The sequence below is a fragment of the Oncorhynchus kisutch genome, linkage group LG29, assembly GCF_002021735.2.
Source record: "Oncorhynchus kisutch isolate 150728-3 linkage group LG29, Okis_V2, whole genome shotgun sequence".
Lineage (NCBI taxonomy): Eukaryota > Metazoa > Chordata > Actinopteri > Salmoniformes > Salmonidae > Oncorhynchus > Oncorhynchus kisutch.
The window spans coordinates 37,883,586-37,907,236 of NC_034202.2; the positions used below are offsets into that span (position 1 = coordinate 37,883,586).

At 46.6% G+C, this 23,651-nt stretch overlaps 1 protein-coding gene across 1 annotated transcript in view; it reads right to left on the minus strand.

The window, feature by feature from the left end:
- The window catches only part of fryb (furry homolog b (Drosophila)), a 120,883-nt gene that overhangs the window by 12,271 nt on the left and 84,961 nt on the right, over positions 1-23,651 (minus strand). Inside the window, exons 45-58 of the mRNA XM_031808761.1 lie at positions 19,319-19,416; positions 18,982-19,152; positions 14,766-14,906; positions 13,759-13,944; positions 13,297-13,455; positions 12,997-13,071; positions 12,241-12,414; positions 11,864-11,872; positions 10,831-11,025; positions 5,430-5,576; positions 5,027-5,313; positions 3,840-4,044; positions 3,429-3,578; positions 1,608-1,706 (exon numbers count right to left, since the gene is read on the minus strand). Of these exons, the coding sequence (XP_031664621.1) occupies positions 1,608-1,706; positions 3,429-3,578; positions 3,840-4,044; positions 5,027-5,313; positions 5,430-5,576; positions 10,831-11,025; positions 11,864-11,872; positions 12,241-12,414; positions 12,997-13,071; positions 13,297-13,455; positions 13,759-13,944; positions 14,766-14,906; positions 18,982-19,152; positions 19,319-19,416 (2,096 nt within the window). The remainder of the gene's footprint in view (positions 1-1,607; positions 1,707-3,428; positions 3,579-3,839; positions 4,045-5,026; positions 5,314-5,429; positions 5,577-10,830; positions 11,026-11,863; positions 11,873-12,240; positions 12,415-12,996; positions 13,072-13,296; positions 13,456-13,758; positions 13,945-14,765; positions 14,907-18,981; positions 19,153-19,318; positions 19,417-23,651) is intronic.

Here is a 23,651-nt window from a genome sequence, read left to right on the forward strand (position 1 = left end):
ATGATTTGGAAAGGAACACATCTGTCTATATAAGGTCCCTACAGTTGACAGTGCATGTCAGAGCAAAAATCAAGTCATGACATTGAAGGAATTGTCCGTAGAGCTCTGAGACAGGATTGTGTCGAGGCACAGATCTGGGGAAGGGTACCAAAAAATGTCTGCAGCATTGAAGGTCCCCAAGATCACAGTGGCTTCCATCACTCTTAAATGGAAGAAGTTTGGAACAACCAAGACTCTTTCTAGAGCTGTCCGCCAAGGCCAAACTGAGCAATCAGGGGAGAAGGGAGGAGACCAAGTACCCAATGGTCACTCTGACAGAGCTCCAGAGTTCCTCTGTGGAGATGGGAGAACCTTCCAGAAGGACAACCATCTGTGCAGCACTCCAGCAATCAGGCCTATATGGTAGAGTGGCCAGACGGATGCCAGTCCTCAGGAAAAGGCACATGACAGCCTCCTTGGAGTTTGCCAAAAGGCACCCAAAGGACTCTCAGACTATGAGAAATAAGATTCTCTGGTCTGATGAAACCAAGATTGAACTCTTTGACCTGAATGCCAGGCATCATGCTGTGGGGATGTTTCTAGTCAGGATCGACTGAAAGATGAACGGAGAAAAGTACAGAGAGATCCTTGATGAAAACCTGCTCCAGAGTGCTCAGGACCTCAGACTGGGGCGAAGGTTCACCCTAAGCACACAGCCAAGACAACGCAGAAGTGGCTTCGGGACAAGTCTCTGAATGTCCTTGAGTGGCCCAGTCAGAGCCCGGACTTGAACCTGATCGAACATACCTCTCGAGAGATCTGAAAATAGCTGTGCAGCGACGCTCCCCATCCAACCTGACAGAGCTTGAGAGGATCTGCAGAGAAGAATGGGAGAAGCTCTGCAAATATAGGTGTGCCAAGCTTGTAGCGTCGTACACAAGAAAACTCCAGGCTGTAATTGCTGCACAAGGCACTTCAACAAAGTACAGAGGAAACGGTAAGAATAATTATGTAAATGTGATAATTCAGTTTAATAATTTTTAAAAATTTGCCAAAATATCTAATAACCTGTTGTTGCTTTGTCATTGTGGGGTATTGTGATGTCATTATGGGGTACTGTGATGTCATTATGGAGTATTGTGATGTCATTATGGAGTACTGTGATGTCATTATGGAGTATTGTGTGTAGATTGATGAGGGAAAAAATCAATTTAATCAATTTTAGAATAAGGCTGTAACGTAACAAAATGTGGAAAAAGTCAAGGGGTCTGAATACTTTCCGAATGCACTGCATCTACTTCCCCAGAGTCAGATGAACTTGTGGATACCATTTTTTTTGTCTCTGTGTGTAGTATGAAGGATGTTACAGGTAGTTTCATGAGCCAATGCTAATTGAGCGTTAGCACAATGACTGGAAGTCTATGGGTATCTACTAGCATTAGCATAAAAATGGTCTCCACAAGTTCATCTGACTCTGGGGAATTAGATAAAGGTCATCATTGCCAGATCAATCAAAGTCAGTATTTTTATGGGTTGTAATGTCTAAACAGATCATAGTCAGTATCGTTATGGGTGGTAGTGTCTTAACAGCTCAAAGTAAGTATCGGTATGAGTATTTAGTGTCTTACTGAGACAGCGGCCTCTTCTCTGTTGTTGTAGGTGTCCAGATACTCCTGCAGCTCCAACACACTGAACTTCATCTTCTCTAGTAAACCATAGGAGATGATCTGGAGTGAGGGAACAGAAGAGGAGAAGAGGAGGGGAGTAGTGGAGAAGGATAGGAGAGGCAGGAGGAGAGGAGAGGAGAAAGAGGGGAGAGAAGGGGAGGAGAGGAGAGCAGAGGGAGAGGAGAGCAGAGGAGAAAGAGGGGAGAGAAGGATAGGAGAGGTAGGAGGAGAGGAGAAGGATAGGAAAGAGGCAGGAGGAGAGGAGAGGCGAGAGATAGGAGAGGAGGAGAAAGAGTAGAGAGAAAGAGAGGAGAGGCGGGAGGAGAAGGAGAAGGAGAGGGAAAGGAGAGGAGGAGAAGGAGAGGGATAGGAAAGGAGAGGAAGAGAGGAGAAGGATAGGAGAGTCGGGAGGAGAGGAGAGGCGGGAGCAGAGGAGAAGGAGAAAGAGAGGTGTAAGATGTAGGAGGAGAGGAGAAGGAGAAAGAGAGGTGTTAGATGTAGGAGAGGAGAGGCGGGAGGAGAGGAGAAGGAGAAAGAGAGGTGTTAGATGCGGGAGGGAAAGAGTTAAATATATAAGAGGGTTGTTCATGTATCAACTAGAGTTCTCACCATACCAGAATTTAGACTTAAATACCAATACCAGGTTTAGTATCAGGATTCTCCATACCGTCACCATACTCAATACCAAAATACCATGGCAAAAGAGAAGGCATTAACCAGTCAGAGAACGGCAGTTGATGCAGACAGATACAATTTTGAGTTCAATATCATTCGATTTAAAAACAAATTACATCAACATTTTTTCAGACAGCCATGTATGCATTAACGAATAAATTATACAATCATACAATTAATTAGACTTTTGTTTTGTTTTTAACAATCTAACAACATAATGGTAATCATTTTACAGATAGAGGCGTTGTCGTGCCCTCTTCACGACTGTGTTGGTGTGTGTGTGGGCCAGGAAAATTCCGTAGTGATGTGGTCACTGAGGAACTCGCTCCACTACAGCCCCTTCGACGTGGTTGGGGGCGTGCCCTAACCATTAAAGAGTTATAGTCTGTATGGACTTTGTTTTGCGAACAAGAAAAACGGTGTCAACATTTATACATGCCGTGTAGCATTACTCAAATGTGGGGCTCTAACATGATGCAGCCCAGACTCCCAGCCCAGACTCCCAGCCCAGACTCCCAGCCCAGACTACCAGCCCAGACTCCCAGCCCAGACTACCAGCCCAGACTTCAAGTGGGTAAGTGGAGCTTAAATGATGCAGCCCAGACTCCCAGCCCCAGACTCCCAGCCCCAGACTCCCAGCCCCAGACTCCCAGTGGGTAAGTGGAGCTAACATGATGCAGCCCAGACTCCCAGCCAGACTTCCAGTGGGTAAGTGGAGCTAACATGATGCAGCCCAGACTTCCAGCCCAGACTTCCAGCCCAGACTCCCAGCCCAGACTCCCAGTCCAGACTCCCAGCCCAGACTCCCAGTAAGTGGAGCAGACAGGGTGTGTGCTATAATGGGGGTAGGCAGGCTGTGCTGATAAAGGCTTGATCCATGAGACATTTGACAGAAGAACTGAAAGTAACAAATTATAGTACGAGAAAGTACAGACGTTTTGGTATACCTTGCAACACTAGTACCAACTCAAACCTAAAAGTTTGACATTACTTACTGATTACAACCAATGGAAATGATTGTTTGATATTTCTATGAAAACACCAAATAAATTGCTATATTTTCAGTCATACAAATGCTATGGTTTGAGTCGAGTCAGCCCTGCTCACCGTATCAGCGTCTACGTAGAGCGTGGGGCAGTCGGAACACGTTGTTAACATCTCAGATGACCTCACGAACTTTGACCCGATGCCCCTCAGGCCGTCTCCTAGGTAACCAGCGGCGTCACTGGTCAGGGAACAGAACTTAGTCTGGATGTTCTGAGAAGAGAGAGAGAGAGAGAGAGAGAAAGAAAGAGGAGGAGACATTTAATGTTATATAAAACAGTTACACCAATGACATCACCCCCAATGACTGTTACACCAATGACTGTTACACCAATGACTGTTACACCAATGACTGTTACACCAATGACTGTTACACCAATGACTGTTACACCAATGACTGCATAGAACTTTCCAGAGTTTGATCAGTTGATTTATTGATTGACTGACTGACTGATCAATCGACTGATTGATTACCTGGAAGAGCGATGAGAAGACGTGGAAAGTATAGACGGCACAGGATCCGTCTGAGTCGGTTACCAGCTGGTTGATATGGCAACGCCATGCCTCCTCTGCGTCGTCACAAACAGTGGGCTGGAACGCAGCCAAGATGGCGGAGAAGAACGGTGAGGGGGGAGGAGGAAAACCAAGGTCCTCTAGGTCATCCACGTCATCACGGAGACTGTCAACACAGTAACGGGAGAGACAAGAATTGGACAGGCACACAGTAAGTTAGACATTGATTTAGGAGTGATATCCCCACTACTCATTGATATAGGAGTGATACAACAACAACTCATTGATATAGGAGTGATAGCTGTCTGCCCAGGTACTGGAACACACACACACATAGCAACCAGAAACCTATATCAATGAGGAGTGATACAACCACTACTCATTGATATAGGAGTGATACAACCACTACTCATTGATATAGGAGTGATATAACCACTACTCATTGATATAGGACCTGGGCAGACAGCTAGCAGAACTCTATAGGTTTCTGGTCCTGGTTGCTATGTGTGTGTGTGTTCCAGTACCTGGGCAGACAGCTAGCAGGGCTCTATAGGTTTCTGGTCCTGGTTGCTATGTGTGTGTGTGTTCCAGTACCTGGGCAGACAGCTAGCAGGGTTCTATAGGTTTCTGGTCCTGGTTGCTATGTGTGTGTGTGTTCCAGTACCTGGGCAGACAGCTAGCAGGGTTCTATAGGTTTCTGGTCCTGGTTGCTATGTGTGTGTGTGTTCCAGTACCTGGGCAGACAGCTAGCAGGGTTCTATAGGTTTCTGGTCCTGGTTGCTATGTGTGTGTGTGTTCCAGTACCTGGGCAGACAGCTAGCAGGGTTCTATAGGTTTCTGGTCCTGGTTGCTATGCGTGTGTGTGTTCCAGTACCTGGGCAGACAGCTAGCAGGGTTCTATAGGTTTCTGGTCCTGGTTGCTATGTGTGTGTGTTCCAGTACCTGGGCAGACAGCTAGCAGGGTTCTATAGGTTTCTGGTCCTGGTTGCTATGTGTGTGTGTTCCAGTACCTGGGCAGACAGCTAGCAGGGTTCTATAGGTTTCTGGTCCTGGTTGCTATGTGTGTGTGTTCCAGTACCTGGGCAGACAGCTAGCAGGGTTCTATAGGTTTCTGGTCCTGGTTGCTATGCGTGTGTGTGTTCCAGTACCTGGGCAGACAGCTAGGGTCTAGAAACCCCAGCGGGGGTCTACAGAGCTCCATGCTGTGTCCATGGTGACCATGGTGTTCCAGGTCCAGAGTGAAGCTCTCCCCCTCCCAACAGTCAGATCCCAGGGCCTGGGGAAGGTCATTCACACTGAGAGACAGGTCAGATCCCAGGGCCTGGGGTAGGTCATTCACACTGAGAGACAGGTCAGATCCCAGGCCCTGGGGAAGGTCATTCACACTGAGAGACAGGTCATCGTCCTGCCCCTGGGTGTCTTCATCATCACCACCCTGGAGGAGGAGGAGTGGGGGGGGAAAGAGAGGTCCAAGGTCTTTGTCTAATTGTGTTTTTGAGGTCTTTACGTGTTTGTGTTTGTGTGTGTGTGTATGTATGTGTGTATACTAACCCGTAGTCCTCCCTGCTCGTCGTGTGGAGGTCCCTGGTTGGTACCTGGTGTGGTGGCGTTGAGGGATTGTGGGTCGGCTGACGTGGTGTCGCACGACGTAGAGAGAGAGTCCGTGTGGTTGGTCTCCTCTGACGGAGAGAGATTAGTCTGCAGGGTAAGGCAACATAAGACATCTCATTTTCTGAAACGAACAATGAATCCTAAATATACAGGACACATCAAACCCTGTCCCGAGGACTCCATGTTTCCAAATCCTGGGGTCAGTTTTAAGATTATGGCTGTACTTGGCCGTTTTAGTGATATTCATGTTGTGTTCTGTTGAGGTTGTGCTATGTTCATCTCATGGTCAGTACTAACCAGTTGTGGTGTGTTGAGGTTGTGCTATGTTCATCTCATGGTCAGTACTAACCAGTTGTGAGTGTAGTTGTGGTGTGTTGAGGTTGTGCTATGTTCATCTCATGGTCAGTACTAACCAGTTGTGAGTGTAGTTGTGGTGTGTTGAGGTTGTGCTATGTTCATCTCATGGTCAGTACTAACCAGTTGTGAGTGTAGTTGTGGTGTGTTGAGGTTGTGCTATGTTCATCTCATGGTCAGTACTAACCAGTTGTGGTGTGTTGAGGTTGTGCTATGTTCATCTCATGGTCAGTACTAACCAGTTGTGAGTGTAGTTGTGGTGTGTTGAGGTTGTGCTATGTTCATCTCATGGTCAGTACTAACCAGTTGTGAGTGTAGTTGTGGTGTGTTGAGGTTGTGCTATGTTCATGTTGTGCTATGTTCATCTCATGGTCAGTACTAACCAGTTGTGAGTGTAGTTGTGGTGTGTTGAGGTTGTGCTATGTTCATCTCATGGTCAGTACTAACCAGTTGTGAGTGTAGTTGTGGTGTGTTGAGGTTGTGCTATGTTCATCTCATGGTCAGTACTAACCAGTTGTGAGTGTAGTTGTGGTGTGTTGAGGTTGTGCTATGTTCATCTCATGGTCAGTACTAACCAGTTGTGAGTGTAGTTGTGGTGTGTTGAGGTTGTGCTATGTTCATCTCATGGTCAGTACTAACCAGTTGTGAGTGTAGTTGTGGTGTGTTGAGGTTGTGCTATGTTCATCTCATGGTCAGTACTAACCAGTTGTGGTGTGTTGAGGTTGTGCTATGTTCATCTCATGGTCAGTACTAACCAGTTGTGAGTGTAGTTGTGGTGTGTTGAGGTTGTGCTATGTTCATCTCATGGTCAGTACTAACCAGTTGTGAGTGTAGTTGTGGTGTGTTGAGGTTGTGCTATGTTCATGTTGTGCTATGTTCATCTCATGGTCAGTACTAACCAGTTGTGAGTGTAGTTGTGGTGTGTTGAGGTTGTGCTATGTTCATCTCATGGTCAGTACTAACCAGTTGTGAGTGTAGTTGTGGTGTGTTGAGGTTGTGCTATGTTCATCTCATGGTCAGTACTAACCAGTTGTGAGTGTAGTTGTGGTGTGTTGAGGTTGTGCTATGTTCATCTCATGGTCAGTACTAACCAGTTGTGAGTGTAGTTGTGGTGTGTTGAGGTTGTGCTATGTTCATCTCATGGTCAGTACTAACCAGTTGTGAGTGTAGTTGTGGTGTGTTGAGGTTGTGCTATGTTCATCTCATGGTCAGTACTAACCAGTTGTGAGTGTAGTTGTGGTGTGTTGAGGTTGTGCTATGTTCATCTCATGGTCAGTACTAACCAGTTGTGGTGTGTTGAGGTTGTGCTATGTTCATCTCATGGTCAGTACTAACCAGTTGTGAGTGTAGTTGTGGTGTGTTGAGGTTGTGCTATGTTCATCTCATGGTCAGTACTAACCAGTTGTGAGTGTAGTTGTGGTGTGTTGAGGTTGTGCTATGTTCATCTCATGGTCAGTACTAACCAGTTGTGGTGTGTTGAGGTTGTGCTATGTTCATCTCATGGTCAGTACTAACCAGTTGTGAGTGTAGTTGTGGTGTGTTGAGGTTGTGCTATGTTCATCTCATGGTCAGTACTAACCAGTTGTGAGTGTAGTTGTGGTGTGTTGAGGTTGTGCTATGTTCATGTTGTGCTATGTTCATCTCATGGTCAGTACTAACCAGTTGTGAGTGTAGTTGTGCTATGTTCATCTCATGGTCAGTACTAACCAGTTGTGAGTGTAGTTGTGGTGTGTTGAGGTTGTGCTATGTTCATCTCATGGTCAGTACTAACCAGTTGTGAGTGTAGTTGTGGTGTGTTGAGGTTGTGCTATGTTCATCTCATGGTCAGTACTAACCAGTTGTGAGTGTAGTTGTGGTGTGTTGAGGTTGTGCTATGTTCATCTCATGGTCAGTACTAACCAGTTGTGAGTGTAGTTGTGGTGTGTTGAGGTTGTGCTATGTTCATCTCATGGTCAGTACTAACCAGTTGTGAGTGTAGTTGTGGTGTGTTGAGGTTGTGCTATGTTCATCTCATGGTCAGTACTAACCAGTTGTGAGTGTAGTTGTGGTGTGTTGAGGTTGTGCTATGTTCATCTCATGGTCAGTACTAACCAGTTGTGGTGTGTTGAGGTTGTGCTATGTTCATCTCATGGTCAGTACTAACCAGTTGTGAGTGTAGTTGTGGTGTGTTGAGGTTGTGCTATGTTCATCTCATGGTCAGTACTAACCAGTTGTGAGTGTAGTTGTGGTGTGTTGAGGTTGTGCTATGTTCATGTTGTGCTATGTTCATCTCATGGTCAGTACTAACCAGTTGTGAGTGTAGTTGTGGTGTGTTGAGGTTGTGCTATGTTCATCTCATGGTCAGTACTAACCAGTTGTGAGTGTAGTTGTGGTGTGTTGAGGTTGTGCTATGTTCATCTCATGGTCAGTACTAACCAGTTGTGAGTGTAGTTGTGGTGTGTTGAGGTTGTGCTATGTTCATCTCATGGTCAGTACTAACCAGTTGTGAGTGTAGTTGTGGTGTGTTGAGGTTGTGCTATGTTCATCTCATGGTCAGTACTAACCAGTTGTGAGTGTAGTTGTGGTGTGTTGAGGTTGTGCTATGTTCATCTCATGGTCAGTACTAACCAGTTGTGGTGTGTTGAGGTTGTGCTATGTTCATCTCATGGTCAGTACTAACCAGTTGTGAGTGTAGTTGTGGTGTGTTGAGGTTGTGCTATGTTCATCTCATGGTCAGTACTAACCAGTTGTGAGTGTAGTTGTGGTGTGTTGAGGTTGTGCTATGTTCATGTTGTGCTATGTTCATCTCATGGTCAGTACTAACCAGTTGTGAGTGTAGTTGTGGTGTGTTGAGGTTGTGCTATGTTCATCTCATGGTCAGTACTAACCAGTTGTGAGTGTAGTTGTGGTGTGTTGAGGTTGTGCTATGTTCATCTCATGGTCAGTACTAACCAGTTGTGAGTGTAGTTGTGGTGTGTTGAGGTTGTGCTATGTTCATCTCATGGTCAGTACTAACCAGTTGTGAGTGTAGTTGTGGTGTGTTGAGGTTGTGCTATGTTCATCTCATGGTCAGTACTAACCAGTTGTGAGTGTAGTTGTGGTGTGTTGAGGTTGTGCTATGTTCATCTCATGGTCAGTACTAACCAGTTGTGAGTGTAGTTGTGGTGTGTTGAGGTTGTGCTATGTTCATCTCATGGTCAGTACTAACCAGTTGTGGTGTGTTGAGGTTGTGCTATGTTCATCTCATGGTCAGTACTAACCAGTTGTGAGTGTAGTTGTGGTGTGTTGAGGTTGTGCTATGTTCATCTCATGGTCAGTACTAACCAGTTGTGAGTGTAGTTGTGGTGTGTTGAGGTTGTGCTATGTTCATGTTGTGCTATGTTCATCTCATGGTCAGTACTAACCAGTTGTGAGTGTAGTTGTGGTGTGTTGAGGTTGTGCTATGTTCATCTCATGGTCAGTACTAACCAGTTGTGAGTGTAGTTGTGGTGTGTTGAGGTTGTGCTATGTTCATCTCATGGTCAGTACTAACCAGTTGTGAGTGTAGTTGTGGTGTGTTGAGGTTGTGCTATGTTCATCTCATGGTCAGTACTAACCAGTTGTGAGTGTAGTTGTGGTGTGTTGAGGTTGTGCTATGTTCATCTCATGGTCAGTACTAACCAGTTGTGAGTGTAGTTGTGGTGTGTTGAGGTTGTGCTATGTTCATCTCATGGTCAGTACTAACCAGTTGTGAGTGTAGTTGTGGTGTGTTGAGGTTGTGCTATGTTCATCTCATGGTCAGTACTAACCAGTTGTGAGTGTAGTTGTGGTGTGTTGAGGTTGTGCTATGTTCATCTCATGGTCAGTACTAACCAGTTGTGAGTGTAGTTGTGGTGTGTTGAGGTTGTGCTATGTTCATCTCATGGTCAGTACTAACCAGTTGTGGTGTGTTGAGGTTGTGCTATGTTCATCTCATGGTCAGTACTAACCAGTTGTGAGTGTAGTTGTGGTGTGTTGAGGTTGTGCTATGTTCATCTCATGGTCAGTACTAACCAGTTGTGAGTGTAGTTGTGGTGTGTTGAGGTTGTGCTATGTTCATGTTGTGCTATGTTCATCTCATGGTCAGTACTAACCAGTTGTGAGTGTAGTTGTGGTGTGTTGAGGTTGTGCTATGTTCATCTCATGGTCAGTACTAACCAGTTGTGAGTGTAGTTGTGGTGTGTTGAGGTTGTGCTATGTTCATCTCATGGTCAGTACTAACCAGTTGTGAGTGTAGTTGTGGTGTGTTGAGGTTGTGCTATGTTCATCTCATGGTCAGTACTAACCAGTTGTGAGTGTAGTTGTGGTGTGTTGAGGTTGTGCTATGTTCATCTCATGGTCAGTACTAACCAGTTGTGAGTGTAGTTGTGGTGTGTTGAGGTTGTGCTATGTTCATCTCATGGTCAGTACTAACCAGTTGTGAGTGTAGTTGTGGTGTGTTGAGGTTGTGCTATGTTCATCTCATGGTCAGTACTAACCAGTTGTGAGTGTAGTTGTGGTGTGTTGAGGTTGTGCTATGTTCTTCTCATGGTCAGTACTAACCAGTTGTGAGTGTAGTTGTGGTGTGTTGAGGTTGTGCTATGTTCATCTCATGGTCAGTACTAACCAGTTGTGAGTGTAGTTGTGGTGTGTTGAGGTTGTGCTATGTTCATCTCACGGTCAGTACTAACCAGTTGTGAGTGTAGTTGTGTTCTGTTGAGGTTGTGCTATGTTCATCTCATGGTCAGTACTAACCAGTTGTGAGTGTAGTTGTGTTCTGTTGAGGTTGTGCTATGTTCATCTCATGGTCAGTACTAACCAGTTGTGAGTGTAGTTGTGGTGTGTTGAGGTTGTGCTATGTTCATCTCATGGTCAGTACTAACCAGTTGTGAGTGTAGTTGTGGTGTGTTGAGGTTGTGCTATGTTCATCTCATGGTCAGTACTAACCAGTTGTGAGTGTAGTTGTGGTGTGTTGAGGTTGTGCTATGTTCATCTCATGGTCAGTACTAACCAGTTGTGAGTGAGACAGACTCTGACTGGTAGAGGACTCTTCTTCCTCTGATGATTGGTCAGAGTCCTGTGGGTCTTCTTGTCCCAGACTGGGGGTGCTGCCTGAGTGTTGACTCTCCTCTAACAGGTCACCAAGCTCTGTGCTGTCCAGGGAACGCCTCCGTACACCCCAGTTAAAGTTATCCACGCTCTCGCCCTGAAAACACACACACAGGTCAACTTAAGCAATGCTCCTCTGCAAAACTCATATCCGGCATGCATTTGTTCAAAACGGCACACAAATGTCCTCAGACTGAAAAGGATCATTCACAGAAGTTACAGAGTTACTTTGGTGAAAAAAAAACATGTCAATTTAATTTTGAAATTCTGGGTGAACTATCACTTTACCTATTCATGGACTGCATGTTTCCTCACAATATTGTTTTGCACTGATACCCGACTGAGCATTGTAACGCATCGACAATGAGCGCGGATTAAGATTTCATCTAAAGTGTATTTTTACAGTGGCTTGGAAACACGATGACACATTTCAATAGGAGACAAATACTTAGTAAGAAAATCTTTCGTCATTATTTCGATGTCACCAGATTGACTTTCTTAACGTTAACTAGCTCGCTAAGATTGAACGGAGGCCACCGGATTTTTAGCTAGCTGGCGTTAGCATTGCTAGCTATTTTTTTGACAAACTTTGCTAGCTATTGACAACATTGCCATCTGTCTTAAGTAAATTTATTTAGGCTCTGTCCACAATGACTAGGCTTATCGCCACTTTAGGGCACCACGATGGCGCCGCCGATAGAGGACGGCTTGAGAAAGTTCATAACAATGGCACGACGCGACCGAGTTACGGAGGTGCAACCTATGAATATCAGCATCTGTAAGTTACCATAACAACACCACAGAACTGTTATGAGCTCATGCACAGAACGGCTGACTGGATCACCCTAGCAACAGGCATTTAAGTGTGACATCATTAATGCTGCCTTACTGCACACGCTCAGAGCACCACATTCACAGCGTGAGACAGAGCTTACCTGGAGCTCCTAATGCAGCAGAGGGGAGAGAGAGAAATACAGAGTTACAGAGAGAGAGAGAGAGAGAGAGAGAGATGGGGGAAGAGAGAGAGAAGAAGAAGACATTACAGAAACAACGTGTTAGGGACAGAGAGCTAGAGAGAAGACAGGCATACACAAAAGAGAAAGGAAGAGAGAAAGGGAGAATACTGTATATACATTTGTAAAAGCAAAGATGTACATGAGTAATGTCAGTGTGGGAGTGGCCTGGTGCTGTCTTTGGTAACAGTCTAAGTGGGTGTGGCCTGTCTCCTTAGTGACAGTATGGGAGGATGTGGCCTGTGTCCATGGTTACCCTTAGCGTGGGTGTGTCTCTGTCTCCATGGTAACTGTCTCACCTCTCCGTCCTCCAGCTCTACATCCAGGAAGTCAAAGTCTCGGAACACTCTGAACTGCTGCTCCGACGCCGTGTCATCCAGTGTGTCTTCTCTGGTTCCTCCCTCCTCTGAAGACACGCCGCTCCCCTGAACCTCCATCATCATGTCCAGGTCCCCACAGGACGAGAAGATCACCTGTAGGGACAGGTAACCATGACGACAGGTTTATAACAGTGTCATAACAGTCTGCACCTCCATCAGCTCCAGACCACCTGTAGGGACAGGTAACCATGACGACAGGTTTATAACAGTGTCATAACAGTCTGCACCTCCATCAGCTCCAGACCACCTGTAGGGACAGGTAACCATGACGACAGGTTTATAACAGTGTCATAACAGTCTGCACCTCCATCAGCTCCAGACCACCTGTAGGGACAGGCAACCATGACGACAGGTTTATAACAGTGTCATAACAGTCTGCACCTCCATCAGCTCCAGACCACTTGTAGGGACAGGTAACCATGACGACAGGTTTATAACAGTGTCATAACAGTCTGCACCTCCATCAGCTCCAGACCACCTGTAGGGACAGGTAACCATAACGACAGGTTTATAACAGTGTCATAACAGTCTGCACCTCCATCAGCTCCAGACCACCTGTAGGGACAGGTAACCATGACGACAGGTTTATAACAGTGTCATAACAGTCTGCACCTCCATCAGCTCCAGACCACCTGTAAGGACAGGTAAGGAAGAGGCGACAGTGTGTTGACTCACCGAGGGGTTTTTGGTGAGGCCAACCTCTTGTCCACACAGAGACAGAACGTTCACCAGCTTCTCTCTAGTTCTCTTCTGCAGGAGGGAGAGGTGTTATTGAACATATGAAATGTAGCTTTAACATTTCTATATTATGGATCATCTACTCCATCTAGCATAGTTACAGTACCACAATGAAACAACCTTCAACAAACCACTTCACAACCAAACAACTATGTCTCTCTTTGACCAAATACCGTGGTTAAACTACCAGAAGGAAACAACCGTGTTACCTAACTAACTGACTGACTGGTATGTTACCTGTGAGGACTGAGGTCTCCTCCAGCTGACAGGCACTAGGACGGTGTTGGAGTTAGAACCAGAGGAGGTGGAGGAGGTGCTACGGGTCACAGCCCTGGCCTTCCCCTCTCTACCCCCTGACCCCTGCAGCTCATCAAACCTCCGCCCGATCACTGGAGTCTAGGAGAGAGAGAGAGAGAGAGAGAGAGAGAGAGAGATAAACAAACAGCTATTAATACTATAATATTTTAACACTAGCCATCCAACCTTTTCTTAGTAACATATCTCTATAAACATGAGTACTATAACGACACAACAGATTACTTCAGAGACAGAGAGAGAGATAGAGAACAAGAGATCAGGAGAGAGAGGGAGAGAGAGAGACAGAAAGAATGAGAAAAAGAGAGAGAGAGAGAGAGAGAGGGTTGTCAGTCGTTCAAAGTAAGACAGAGTATGCGTGTCTGTGTTCGATGGCTCTCCCACCTCTGATATGTCAAAGGTGAAGTCCAGTGTCTTGCCGGGCAGGGCCTTGGCTGATCCGTCCCAGATCCTACTGACCTCCAGGTTAGAGAGGTCACCGTGGGCGTGGCTATAAGCTGGGTGGACCAGACTGGCTGACCGAGACACCACCAGCTTCAGAATGTTTAACGCATCCTTCCAGTGGACCGTCTGATGGACAGAGAGAGAGGGTTATACGCACACACACACACACAGCCAAATGTAGGATATTGCAGTATATGGGGTAGATATTATGGGGTATTGGGGCAGAAATATGCAGTATTGGGGCAGGTATTGCAGTATTAGGGCAGGCATTACAGTATTGGAGTAGATATTGCAGTATATGGGGTAGATATTGCAGTATTGGGGCAGATATTGCAGTATTGGGGCAGATATTGCAGTATTGGGGCAGGTATTGCAGTATTGGGGCAGGTATTGCAGTATATGGGGTAGATATTGCAGTATTGGGGCAGGTATTGCAGTATATGGGGTAGATATTACAGTATTGGGGCAGATATACGCAGTATTGGGGCAGGTATTGCAGTTTTGGGGCAGATATGTAGTATATGGGCTAGATATTGCAGTATTAAGGCAGGTAATTGCATTATATGGGGTACATATTGTGGTACAGTAGGTATTGCAGTATTGGGGTATATATTGCAGTATTGGGGCAGGTATTGCAGTATCGGGGAAGGTATTGCAGTATATGGGGCAGGTATTGCAGTATATGGGGCAGGTATTGCAGTATTGGGGCAGGTATTGCAGTATTGGGGCAGGTATTGCAGTATATGGGGCAGGTATTGCAGTATATGGGGCAGGTATTGCAGTATTGGGGCAGGTATTGCAGTATTGGGGTAGATATTGCAGTATTGGGGCAGGTATTGCAGTATTGGGGCAGGTATTGCAGTATATGGGGTATATATTGCAGTATTGGGGAGGGTATTACGGTATTGCGGCAGGTATTGAGGTCGCTAGGTAGGTAGAGGACTGACCTGTACAAACTTCTCGATGGTCTTCAGGACGTCAGCGTTGAACTGTCTGACCTGGACAACCGTCATGTCCATGTGGCTCAACAGACAGTAGATGATCTGGAGCAATGACTGTTGCATGCTGGGTAGGCCCTTGTCCAGGAGCTACAGCAGAGAGATTGGGGGAGGGAGAGGGGGAGAGAGAGATAGATGATAAGCTGTAGACCATACTATTTACCAAGAGAGTTTTCATCTATAGTTTTCATTGCTGTCAACTTACCACCAAAAAAACGATACTGGCACTAAGACTGTACCCAACGAGCTGAATAGGGCCATAAGCAAAGCTCATCCTAGTGATGTTAATGCAGGAAAACTGAAATCTGTCTTACCTCATTTCTACCAGCTTGTCACCTGTGCAACTAGAGGCAAAAAAAAACTCTAGATCACCTCTACTACAGACACAGAGATGCAGCGATTACTTAAAAATCATACAATGTGATTTTCTGGATTTTTGTTTTAGATTCCGTCTCTCACAGTTGAAGTGTACCTATGATAAAAATTACAGACCTCTACATGCTTTGTAAGTAGGAAAACCTGTAAAATCAGCAGTGTATCAAATTCTTGTTCTCCCCACTGTAGCTACTTAGACTATCTGCATTGACAATTTTTGCAATAACTTTTTTTACTCATCACATATGCTGCTGTTACTGTTTATCATCTGTAACGTGATTCCTAGTTACATACACATACACTACATTACCAAAAGTAGGGTAATTGTTCAGTAGTCTTATGGCTTGGGGGTAGAAGCTGTTGATGAGCCTTTTGGTCCTAGACTTGGTGCTCCGGTCTCTGACAATTTTATGGGGTTTCCTCTGACACCGCCTATTATATTGGTCCTGGGTGGCAGGAAGCTTGGTCATTCGCACTACCCTCTGTAGCGCTGTTACGGTCAGATGCCGAGCAGTTGCCATACCAGGCGGTGATGCAACCATGCTCTCGATGGTGCAGCTGTAGAACCTTTTGAGGATCTGGGGACCCCATGCCGAATCTTTTCAGTCTCCTGAGGGAGAAAAGGTGTTGTCGTGGCCTCTTCATGTTTGGACCATGATCATCACTCCAGAGAATGCGTTTCCAATGCTCCATTGTACAATGGAGAAGAGATTTACACCACTCCAGCAGACTCTTGGCATTGCGCATGGTGATCTTAGGCCTGTGTGCGGCTGCTCGACGATGGACACCCATTTCATTAAGCTCCCCACTAACAATTATTGTGCTGACGTTGCTTCCAGAGGTAGTTTGGAACTCGGTAGTGAGTATTGCAATCGAGGACAGACAATTTTTACGTGCTACGCCCTTCAGCACTCAGCGGCCCCGTTCTGTGAGCTTGTATGGCCTACCACTTCGCGGCTGAGCCGTTGTTGCTCCTAGAAGTTTCCACTTCACAATAACAGCACTTACAGTTGACTGGGGCAGCTCTAGCAGGGCAGAAATTAGACAAACTGACTTGTTGAAAATGTGGCATCCTATAACGGTGCGACGTTGAAAGTCACTGAGCTCTTCAGTACGGGCCATTCTACTGCCAATGTTTGTCAATGGAGATTGCATGGCTGTGTGCTTGGAGTGTTTACATACACTATATATACATCGAACGCCTGCCTATGGATTCAGTACTGGTACTCGTGTATATAGCCAAGTTATTACCTGGTACTTCCTGTATATAGTTATCATTGACTCAGTACTGGTACCCTTGTATATAGACAAGTTATTACCTGGTACTTCCTGTATATAGTTATCATTGACTCAGTACTGGTACCCGTGTATATAGCCAAGTTATTAGCTGGTACTTCCTGTATATAGTTATCATTGACTCAGTACTGGTACCCGTGTATATAGCCAAGTTATTACCTGGTACTTCCTGTATATAGTTATCATTGACTCAGTACTGGTACCCTTGTATATAGACAAGTTATTACCTGGTACTTCCTGTATATAGTTATCATTGACTCAGTACTGGTACCCGTGTATATAGCCAAGTTATTACCTGGTACTTCCTGTATATAGTTATCATTGACTCAGTACTGGTACCTGTGTATATAGCCAAGTTATTACCTGGTACTTCCTGTATATAGTTATCATTGACTCAGTACTGGTACCTGTGTATATAGACAAGTTATTACCTGGTACTTCCTGTATATAGTTATCATTGACTCAGTACTGGTACCTGTGTATATAGCCAAGTTATCGTTACTCATTGTGTATTTATTGTTACATGTTATTACTTTTCTATTATTTCTCTATTTTATTTTATTTTCTTTCTCTCTGCATTGTTGGGAAAGGTCCTGAGTAAGCATTTCCCTGTTAGTCTACACCTGTTGTTTATGAAGCATGTGACAAATACAATTAACTACAATTAGATTTTGATTTGATATGGGTCATATATTCCGTAAAAAAAAAGTAGATTATTTGTAGGACCTCAGACTGATAAAGGTATTTGTAACACTGGGTGGAAATGTGCATATTGGTGAATTTAAAGCCTTTTCCATGTAGCCACATAGGTGACCATGTTGAGTGTGATGCTCACCTCAGTCATGTAGGTGGCCCTGTTGAGTGTGATGCTCACCTCAGGTATGTAGGTGGCCCTGTTGAGTGTGATGCTCACCTCAGCCATGTAGGTGGCCCTGTTGAGTGTGATGCTCACCTCAGCCATGTAGGTGGCCCTGTTGAGTGTGATGCTCACCTCAGGTATGTAGGTGACCATGTTGAGTGTGATGCTCACCTCAGGTATGTAGGTGGCCATGTTGAGTGTGATGCTCACCTCAGCCATGTTGAGTGTGATGCTCACCTCAGGTATGCAGGTGGCCATGTTGAGTGTGATGCTCACCTCAGGTATGTAGGTGGCCATGTTGAGTGTGATGCTCACCTCAGCCATGTAGGTGGCCAAGTTGAGTGTGATGCTCACCTCAGCCATGTTGGTGGCCATGTTGAGTGTGATGCTCACCTGAGCCATGTAGGTGGCCATGTTGAGTGTGATGCTCACCTCAGCCATGTTGAGTGTGAGGCTCACCTCAGCCATGTAGGTGACCATGTTGAGTGTGATGCTCACCTCAGCCATGTTGAGTGTGATGCTCACCTCAGCCATGTTGAGTGTGAGGCTCACCTCAGCCATGTAGGTGGCCATGTTGAGTGTGATGCTCACCTCAGCCATGTAGGTGGCCATGTTGAGTGTGATGCTCACCTCAGCCATGTAGGTGCCCATGTTGAGTGAGAGGCTCACCTCAGCCATGTAGGTGGCCAAGTTGAGTGTGAGGCTCACCTCAGCCATGTAGGTGGCCATGTTGAGTGTGATGCTCACCTCAGCCATGTAGGTGGCCATGTTGAGTGTGATGCTCACCTCAGCCATGTAGGTGGCCAAGTTGAGTGTGATGCTCACCTCAGCCATGTTGGTGGCCATTTTGAGTGTGAGGCTCACCTCAGCCATGTAGGTGACCATGTTGAGTGTGATGCTCACCTCAGCCATGTTGAGTGTGAGGCTCACCTCAGCCATGTAGGTGGCCATGTTGAGTGTGATGCTCACCTCAGCCATGTTGAGTGTGAGGCTCACCTCAGCCATGTAGGTGGCCATGTTGAGTGTGATGCTCACCTCAGCCATGTAGGTGGCCATGTTGAGTGTGATGCTCACCTCAGCCATGTAGGTGCCCATGTTGAGTGAGAGGCTCACCTCAGCCATGTAGGTGGCCAAGTTGAGTGTGAGGCTCACCTCAGCCATGTAGGTGGCCATGTTGAGTGTGATGCTCACCTCAGCCATGTAGGTGGCCATGTTGAGTGTGATGCTCACCTCAGCCATGTAGGTGGCCAAGTTGAGTGTGAGGCTCACCTCAGCCATGTAGGTGGCCATGTTGAGTGTGATGCTCACCTCAGCCATGTAGGTGGCCATGTTGAGTGTGATGCTCACCTCAGCCATGTAGGTGGCCATGTTGAGTGTGATGCTCACCTCAGCCATGTAGGTGGCCATGTTGAGTGTGATGCTCACCTCAGCCATGTTGAGTGTGAGGCTCACCTCAGCCATGTAGGTGACCATGTTGAGTGTGATGCTCACCTCAGCCATCTTGAGTGTGAGGCTCACCTCAGCCATGTAGGTGACCATGTTGAGTGTGATGCTCACCTCAGCCATGTAGGTGACCATGTTGAGCGTGATGCTCACCTCAGCCATGTAGGTGACCATGTTGAGCGTGATGCTCACCTCAGCCATGTAGGTGACCATGTTGAGCGTGATGTCAGCGAAGGCCTCGTGGAGATAGCGACACACGACGCTGACCCAGGAGAAGGGGTCCCGCGTGTACGACCTGTTCTTATACAGGGTCATCACATGGGCCAGGTGAGACAGCTTGGTGTTCTTCTCCTCCAGACATACCTGGGGGGAGGGGGAGAGAAACAGGAAGCTACGGAACTGATGGAGTAGATGTAACTCTGTGGTAAACAACAGAGAAGCTGGACAACGATCTAAGACAATGAAACAGACTCTTTAACTGCAACAGGAACAACACTATAAACGTAAGACCATTTGAAATGTATTTTACCTGTGCGATCCTCTCAGCGCTCTCCTTGCAGAACTGAGTGGGGTGGCCAAAGTGTTGCACAAGATGAGGCAAGAGACACAGCACATTCAGGGGAAAACCTAGAGAGGGAGAGAGATGGATAGGAGAGAGATGGATAGGAGAGAGATGGATAGGAGAGAGATGGATAGGAGAGAGATGGATAGGAGAGAGTGGTAGAGAGAGAGAGAGAGAGAGGTACACACAAGACACATAACAACACATGTAGGCTACAGTATTAAGAATTAGAAGGGTTCTATGCAAACCCAAGATATATTAACATATATACAAACACATCCCAAGATATATAAACCAACATACAAACACATCCCAAGATATATAAACCAACATACAAACACATCCCAAGATATATACACATATATACAAACAAATCCCAAGGTATATACAAATTCAAACTTCATGAGTTTGATGGATGTTGGGCACAAAACCAGAAGCTGTTCTCTTAGATTTGAATAGGAGAGCTCTATACCTGCCCACGGAGGGTAGGGGGTTATACTGGTCTATATCTGGAGGTTAGAGGGTTATACTGGTCTATATCTGGAGGGTAGAGGGTTATACTGGTCTATATCTGGAGGGTAGAGGGTTATACTGGTCTATATCTGGAGGGTAGAGGGCTATACTGGTCTATACCAGCAGGGTAGGGGGCTATAATGGTCTATACCAGCAGGGTAGGGGGTTATACTAGTCTATACCAGCAGGGTAGGGGGGGTTATACTGGTCTATACCAGCAGGGTAGGGGGCTATACTGGTCTATACCAGCAGGGTAGGGGGCTATACTGGTCTATACCAGCAGGGTAGAGGGCTATACTGGTCTATACCAGCAGGGTAGAGGGTTATACTGGTCTATACCAGCAGGGTAGGGGGTTATACTGGTCTATACCTGGAGGGTATAGGGTTATACTGGTCTATACCAGCAGGGTAGGGGGTTATACTGCTCTATACCAGCAGGGTAGAGGGTTATACTGGTCTATACCAGCAGGGTAGGGGGTTATACTGGTCTATACCAGCAGGGTAGAGGGCTATACTGGTCTATACCAGCAGGGTAGGGGGTTATACTGGTCTATATCTGGAGGGTAGAGGGTTATACTGGTCTATACCAGCAGGGTAGGGGGTTATACTGGTCTATATCTGGAGGGTAGAGGGCTATACTGGTCTATACCAGCAGGGTAGGGGGTTATACTGGTCTATATCTGGAGGGTAGAGGGCTATACTGGTCTATACCAGCAGGGTAGGGGGTTATACTGGTCTATATCTGGAGGGTAGAGGGTTATACTGGTCTATACCAGCAGGGTAGGGGGTTATACTGGTCTATACCTGGAGGGTAGAGGGTTATACTGGTCTATACCTGGAGGTTAGAGGGTTATACTGGTCTATATCTGGAGGGTAGAGGGTTATACTGGTCTATATCTGGAGGGTAGAGGGTTATACTGGTCTATATCTGGAGGGTAGAGGGTTATACTGGTCTATACCTGGAGGGTAGGGGGCTATACCTGGAGGGTAGGGGGTTATACTGGTCTATACCAGCAGGGTAGAGGGTTATACTGGTCTATACCTGGAGGGTAGAGGGTTATACTGGTCTATATCTGGAGGGTAGAGGGTTATACTGGTCTATACCTGGAGGGTAGAGGGTTATACTGGTCTATACCTGGAGGGTAGGGGGCTATACCTGGAGGGTAGAGGGTTATACTGGTCTATACCAGCAGGGTAGAGGGTTATACTGGTCTATACCTGGAGGGTAGAGGGTTATACTGGTCTATACCAGCAGGGTAGGGGGTTATACTGGTCTATACCTGGAGGGTAGAGGGTTATACTGGTCTATACCTGGAGGGTAGAGGGTTATACTGGTCTTTACCAGCAGGGTAGGGGGTTATACTGGTCTATACCTGGAGGGTAGAGGGTTATACTGGTCTATACCTGGAGGGAAAAGGGGCTATACTGGTCTATACCAGCAGGGTAGGGGGCTATAATGGTCTATACCAGCAGGGTAGGGGGTTATACTGGTCTATACCAGCAGGGTAGGGGGCTATACTGGTCTATACCAGCAGGGTAGGGGGTTATACTGGTCTATACCAGCAGGGTAGGGGGTTATACTGGTCTATACCAGCAGGGTAGGGGGCTATACTGGTCTATACCAGCAGGGTAGAGGGTTATACTGGTCTATACCAGCAGGGTAGGGGGCTATACTGGTCTATACCAGCAGGGTAGAGGGCTATACTGGTCTATACCAGCAGGGTAGGGAGTTATACTGGTCTATATCTGGAGGGTAGAGGGCTATACTGGTCTATACCAGCAGGGTAGAGGGTTATACTGGTATATACCTGGAGGGTAGAGGGTTATACTGGTCTATACCTGGAGGGTAGGGGGTTATACTGGTCTATACCTGGAGGGAAGAGGGTTATACTGGTCTATACCAGGAGGGTAGAGGGTTATACTGGTCTATATCTGTAGGGTAGAGGGTTATACTGGTCTATACCTGGAGGGTAGAGGGTTATACTGGTCTATACCAGCAGGGTAGGGGGTTATACTGGTCTATACCTGGAGGGTAGAGGGTTATACTGGTCTATATCTGGAGGGTAGAGGGTTATACTGGTCTATACCTGGAGGGTAGAGGGTTATACTGGTCTATACCAGCAGGGTAGGGAGTTATACTGGTCTATACCTGGAGGGTAGAGGGTTATACTGGTCTATACCTGGAGGGTAGAGGGCTATACTGGTCAATACCAGCAGGGTAGGGGGTTATACTGGTCTATACCTGGAGGGTAGAGGGTTATACTGGTCTATACCTGGAGGGAAGAGGGGCTATACTGGTCTATACCAGCAGGGTAGGGGATTATAATGGTCTATACCAGCAGGGTAGAGGGTTATACTGGTCTATATCTGGAGGGTAGAGGGTTATACTGGTCTATACCAGCAGGGTAGAGGGCTATACTGGTCTATACCAGCAGGGTAGGGGGGCTATACTGGTCTATACCTGGAGGGTAGAGGGCTATACTGGTCAATACCAGCAGGGTAGGCGGTTATACTGGTCTATACCTGGAGGGTAGAGGGTTATACTGGTCTATACCTGGAGGGAAGAGGGGCTATACTGGTCTATACCTGGAGGGTAGAGGGTTATACTGGTCTATACCTGGAGGGTAGAGGGTTATACTGGTCTATACCAGCAGGGTAGGGGGTTATACTGGTCTATACCTGGAGGGTAGAGGGGCTATACTGGTCTATACCAGCAGGGTAGGGGGCTATAATGGTCTATACCAGCAGGGTAGGGGGTTATACTAGTCTATACCAGCAGGGTAGGGGGTTATACTGGTCTATACCAGCAGGGTAGGGGGCTATACTGGTCTATACCAGCAGGGTAGGGGGTTATACTGGTCTATACCAGCAGGGTAGGGGGTTATACTGGTCTATACCAGCAGGGTAGAGGGTTATACTGGTCTATATCTGGAGGGTAGGGCGTTATACTGGTCTATACCAGCAGGGTAGGGGGCTATACTGGTCTATACCAGCAGGGTAGAGGGCTATACTGGTCTATACCAGCAGGGTAGGGGGCTATACTGGTCTATACCAGCAGGGTAGAGGGTTATACTGGTCTATATCTGCAGGGTAGAGGGCTATACTGGTCTATACCAGCAGGGTAGAGGGCTATACTGGTCTATACCAGCAGGGTAGAGGGTTATACTGGTCTATACCAGCAGGGTAGAGGGCTATACTGGTCTATACCAGCAGGGTAGAGGGTTATACTGGTCTATACCAGCAGGGTAGGGGGTTATACTGGTATATACCTGGAGGGTAGAGGGTTATACTGGTCTATCCCAGCAGGGTAGGGAGTTATACTGGTCTATACCAGCAGGGTAGGGGGCTATACTGGTCTATACCAGCAGGGTAGAGGGCTATACTGGTCTATACCAGCAGGGTAGAGGGTTATACTGGTCTATACCAGCAGGGTAGAGGGCTATACTGGTCTATACCAGCAGGGTAGAGGGTTATACTGGTCTATACCAGCAGGGTAGGGGGTTATACTGGTATATACCTGGAGGGTAGAGGGTTATACTGGTCTATCCCAGCAGGGTAGGGGGTTATACTGGTCTATACCAGCAGGGTAGGGAGTTATACTGGTCTATACCTGGAGGGTAGAGGGTTATACTGGTCTATACCAGCAGGGTAGAGGGTTATACTGGTCTATACCAGCAGGGTAGGGGGTTATACTGGTCTATACCAGCAGGGTAGAGGGCTATACTGGTCTATACCAGCAGGGTAGAGGGTTATACTGGTCTATATCTGGAGGGTAGAGGGCTATACT